The 5701-nt window shown below is 38.0% G+C and overlaps 1 protein-coding gene across 1 annotated transcript in view; it reads right to left on the minus strand.

Annotated features, from left to right (window-relative positions):
* The window catches only part of SPTLC2 (serine palmitoyltransferase long chain base subunit 2), a 104299-nt gene that overhangs the window by 24290 nt on the left and 74308 nt on the right, over positions 1 to 5701 (minus strand). Inside the window, exon 11 of the mRNA XM_042471097.1 lies at positions 4953 to 5082. Coding sequence (XP_042327031.1) covers positions 4953 to 5082 — 130 coding nt within the window. The remainder of the gene's footprint in view (positions 1 to 4952; positions 5083 to 5701) is intronic.

Raw genomic sequence — 5701 nt, forward strand, 5'->3', positions numbered from 1 at the left:
GCGGGAGGCAAGCAAAAAGATCCTGTTTAATAGCAATAGCAATTAATCACCCAGGACTCTTTCTGCTTGCCTCAAGAGAAAAAGAAACTCTCTCCTCATCGCATGGAGAAATCTGAAAGAGCTGCTATTACATTATCACACTGACCCATAATTAAATTGACCTGGGATTTTGGGGTCAATTTTTGGACATAAATTTTTAGACTTATAGATGAGTATATATGGTACTATAATCTTTTGTGTCTCCTTTTTTGTGGAAGGGGATATATATTGATTGCTTTCAGTCTGTGGGCAACTGTTTTGTTTCCCATATTTGTTGACAGATTTGAGTTAAAACTAAGCTTGACTGTCTCTGTGGGTTGTGGTAGATCTATTGGTATGTTATCTGTTCCTGGTGATTTGTTCTTTGAGTGTGGCTTTCACTTTGCTTTCTAAAATTTGGGGGTTATCTTCATAAGTTTCTTCTTCTCATGTGTCATTCATCTTTTCACATTTTGTTATACCACTCTTCTGTTTACTGCTTCCATTGTTGCTGTTTTTTAAATTCATTATCATTGTGCTTTGTGTTCCTCTTCTGATCATAAAGCATCTCCATCCTTGGCTTAAATTTCTCTTTGAATTTTTGGATCTTGTTGAAGAGGTCTCTTATTCTTCCTTTTTTGTTTCCTTTTCTATGTCTCTGCATAACCGTTGTAGTAGTTCTCTTTATCCTTATGCATGAATCGTCAAACAGTAGCATTCATGATTCTGATTAAGTTTATGTATCCATTGCCTTTTGCTTCTCAACTTTCTTTAACCGCTTGAAGTGTTTTGTCTGTCATCCATTGTGTCTTCTCCTTCTTTTTGGCTACTGGTATAATCTTTCTGCATTCCTCTTTGACTATATCCCTGGCTTCCCTACATGGTTCTTTTTGGTTCCTAGTCAACTAAGCTTAATAATGTAAATCTATTACTCACATTGTCTTTAAATTTTGATGTCATGTTCTTTAGATTATATTTTGCTATGGCAATTGTTTTGAATGTAAGTTACTTGGGACTTTTTTTTTTTTTTAAAAGTACAGAGTACGCACAGATTCTGATTACTGTTTACACCTTCCACTACTTCAGTTGATACAATTTGTGAGTCTCTGTATAATTTGTTCTAGCAAGAACTGCCACAGTCATGTAATTTCTTTCTCAGATACTTACTGATTTGTTTTTAAAGCCACAAGTTCACACCTCTTCTCTTTTAGCAACACCTTTTCATTTTTGCTCATTTCAGGAACCGTATGTGGCAAATGTGAAGAAATACCAAGCTCCCTACTCCATCCACATTTCAGTAGCTTTTTTCCCTTCACATCCTCTCCGGCCCCAATTACCAACAATGTGATGTGTACAAATGAGTGCCATATGCCATGAAACCTAAAAGTTGTGACATCGTTTGGGAGAGCCCCTCCCAATTAAATGGAGGCCCCATATACTCTGAATGGGGAGTGAGTGAGAGGGAGAAAGAGGAACAAGGTTTTTCCAAACATAGTCTAAACAGAGCACATTTTCAGCAGATCTTTAGCAAAAAAAGCAACATATGGATATAATTTGAGGTTGAATTTCTGTTGAAAGAGTTTGTTAACTGTTATTCTTGAACCCAGATTTAGGATTTTATTAATTTAAAACAAAGAGAAGCATGTGACTTGCAAAGACTACAGAGGAAATGGCATTGGTGAACTCCGACTTCAGGAAAGTGTAATATATTTTTCATCACTGAAAAGAAAGCACCAGCCCACAGGGATGCAGGTTATGAGGGGCTTTGCTCTGATCCATGGCCAAAGTATTTTCAGGCAAGGAAGTTTTATTTACATAAAACAGTTATACATTGTAAGAGAACCAGTGCCCATCATGTGTGTTGATTTACTAAGGGAGCATTATAAATGTCACTTTTTGTTTCTTTAAAGAGACCTCCACACTCTCAAGATGGGGAGAAGGGAAGGGGAAATGAGAAAGGAAAATAGAAAAGGAGGAAAGATAAAGGAAAATGAAAGATACATGATGTTTAGTAAGCAAAAGCAAGACTCGGGCATCTATAGACAAACTCCACATGGTCTCTCTTTCCACATTCAGCTCAGTTTCAGTTCTGAAAAGATGGCTTGTTGTGATAACTTAGTAAAGGCTAGTTGTATCTCACAATGAGTGCACCAGCCATGTTGAGCATGTGTAAGTTTACTTATTTTGAAGTAAGAGTCCATGAGGATTTTATAAAAATGAAATTACTTTGATAATTCTAGTACTGATATCAGTAGTAGTGCTACAAATTTTCAGTTTCCCATCCTGGTCTTCATGTTAAAGTGGACTTCACTGACAGGTGGGTTTGAAATGTACCCTTTAAACTCAGAAACAGCCATGCCTATATTTTTTGCTACAGCAAACAAAAACTTCCATGGCATCTTAAAAGCCAGTTTGTAGTCTATGAAACCATATACCCCAGTGCATTTGTTAGTCTTTAAGATGGCACAAGACAGTCAGCATTCGGAAGAAAGCAGTATGTACTTTAAAGACAGCAATAACAAAACCTCATCTTTTAAAAATAAAATAACAACTTATTAACCTTTATTATTAACCTTTATTTATGAAGCGCTGTAAATTTACACAGCGCTGTACATGCAATCTTTTTAGTTAGACGGTTCCCTGCCTTTGTATTTAATAAAATACAGGCAAGGTATTTCCATGTTATGTGTTCTGAACCTTTTACTGTAGGCAGGTCCATAAGGACAATCTTTGGAATGGTTGTTGTATGCTTTCAAGTTGTTTCCGAGTTATGGCAACCCTAAGGCAACCCTATTATGGGATTTTCTTGGCAAGTTTCTTCAGAAGTGGATTGCTATGGCCATCCTCTGAAGCCAAGGTCATTCAGTGGGTTTCCATGGCTGAGCCAGGATTTCAACCCTGGTCTCCTAGTGTCCTAGTCCAACACCCAAACCATTACACCATGCTGGTCTTAGGAATGGTTACACACACCCTATTTGGGTAGTTCAGGTGTTGGGGATAGAAAACTTTCAATGGAATGGGATGTAAAACACTAGTTCACAAGCAGGACTGTCTTTCCTTTGCAAGCACAAAGCTCTACTTGCCTGAAGTTTGAGATATTGAGAAAATACAATTATACTGCAAAACTGTAACAAAGTAGTTTCTGTGGGTTTTTCGGGCTATGTGGCCATGTTCTAGAAGAGTTTATTCTTGACGTTTTACCAGCATCTGTGGTTGGCATCTTCACAGCACAGATGCTGGCAAAACATCAGGAATAACCTCTTCTAGAACATGGCCACATAGCCCGAATAATGCACAAAAAATCATGGATGCCGGCCAAGAAAGCCTTCGACTTCAGACTATATGCTGTTATAGTTGGAGAAAATTATGATTCTGTCAAGCAATTTTTTCAGGGTACATGGCCTTTTGGGTGTAGATGCACCTATTTGGGATATGGCACCCCTACAAACCTCCTCCAGAATGTTTCTAGTCTACTGCTCTACCTGATAGCAGACATGAACAAAAATGTTGACTGAAGTAACAGAGATCCCAAGGGGAATCTGGGAGATCAATGAGCCTGGATGAAATACTGAAGTGGGATGTATCTGAACCATATTATATTTTTCCTTGATACTTTGGATTGGCACTAACTGGAAGAGCAGAAGCAGGCCAATATCTTGCATAGTTGTGCTCTATAAAGATATGTTTATCAATCCATTCCTTAAGTCTTTTTAGATGTCAGAATGATTTGTGTTGGAAATCTTGTGTCATAATAATGACAAATCTGTGCTCTAACCTAACCACTCATGCTATAATTGAGTTCTTTTGGGTATTTTCAAATTCTTGTGCATCTCTTAACATATAGAAGTATTTGTCCTTCAAAATCCAACCCTCTATTAAAATTATCTTTAAAAAGTAACTCTCTTGTTCTGTAATTTATGCATTAAACTGCATTTGCTTACACTTTGTCTCCTCGCTTCCCCCCCCAACCATACAAGTGCATAGCACCACCTGTACCCATGCACAATGATAGTACAGTGCGCCCATGCTATACGCGGTTTTCATCTTACACTGAAAGCCAGTGCGACAAAGAGGAAATGGTACGTACGCCACATGCACGAGCCCCATGAGTTTCAATGGGGCTCAAGCACATGTGGAACTTGCATTATGTGGTGGGGTCCAGAACAGATTCCCCGTGTAAGGCAAGGGCGCACTGTACTATATTTATGTATAGATTATATAATACTATGTATATTCTACTTTTAAACTTTTAGAAAATCTGAATTCTAATTAATACATGGAGAATTTTAAAAACTGTCACAAACTTCTAAGTCAAAACTAAAAAAATATAGATTTTTAAGCAGTGGTTAAAGAACAGCAGAGTTTTCTATGCTTGAAACTTGTTCAAATAATAGTTTGCCATGTAAAAATGAACTACTCCCACTCACAACCTGGAACACTCCATTAATTGTATTCTGCCTGACACATTAATGAACAGGTCACTTAAGTTTTTTCTAATTGCAACTATTCACAGCCACTGTTCATGTACATTAGAACAAAGTCACAAATGTTGTCTCAAATATCTTCATACAGTTTCCCTCCTCTTAGCCAGCATTTTGAAGAAACAAAAAATGATTTGAATAATATCTGTGATAATAATTTATGATTCACCACAAACTCCCTTACAGTGATAAACTCACTTGGAAGTGAGAGCAGTCCCTGCTGGAACTGAGAGTGCCCACTCAGATTTAAAAAGTAAAGCCAATCAATCCAGATTATGGAAGCCTTTGTTACTATTGCAAAGCAACATGAATGAGAAAAGCAGCGAGGTGACTTAAACACAAGATTCATGCCCAGATTAATGCTCTCTGTCTCATATCCCTAACTGCTGTGACTAGCAAGACTGACTGTTTTTTGTAAAAAGGTAAAGAGCAGAGATAAATGTCAGTACTTACAATATCAAGTATCTCTTTGGTATGAGTTGCAGACAAACAAATTCTGGCTCTGGATTCAATGATTGGTGTTGCAGGAAAACCTACCACCACAACACCTATGTGCCGTTTCAACATCTCTCGTCCAAATGCACTACAAAGAAAGCAAGACAAGGTTAATGAAGCAGAAGCAGCAGCAACTTAAGGCTGATACTAAAGGCGGCCTTTAGTGAAGAATGCCTAGGAGGCCAGTTCTGACTGCTTTAGAAGTAGAAAGCACGCACACAAAGGCCTCTTTTGTTCAGTTCAGAGGTGGTCTTCCTAAAAGGGTTTCACAGTATTAAGTTCTCACAAAGCTGAAAGATTATATTTGGCAGGAGCTGGTCTTTTAGCAGGCTGCTTCTAAATGGATTTGTAACTTAAACTTCAAAGTCTCTTTGATAGAACACAGCAATTTCAGCTTGGGAGCTCATTTACTAAGAATCTCTCTCTCTCTCTCTCTCTCTCTCTCACACACACACACACAGAATTACCTGAGTGGAAGGTCCATACTGTTCAAAAGTAATCAGTGGCACATGTTCTGCAATTTCATGTAGGTATAAAAAGGTAAACACAACCCACATGGGACAAGAATCAAGCTTCCTGAGAATTAGCATCCAAGCTCCAACATGATGTACCTCATATCTCCCTGTCTCTCCCACAGGACTAGTGTAAATATCCAAAATGCTTCTTCTCTTTCTGTTCTCCAGCTGACAATTTTTCAGGGTACAATT

Source organism: Sceloporus undulatus, chromosome 1 (genome assembly GCF_019175285.1).
Source record: "Sceloporus undulatus isolate JIND9_A2432 ecotype Alabama chromosome 1, SceUnd_v1.1, whole genome shotgun sequence".
Taxonomy (NCBI): domain Eukaryota; kingdom Metazoa; phylum Chordata; class Lepidosauria; order Squamata; family Phrynosomatidae; genus Sceloporus; species Sceloporus undulatus.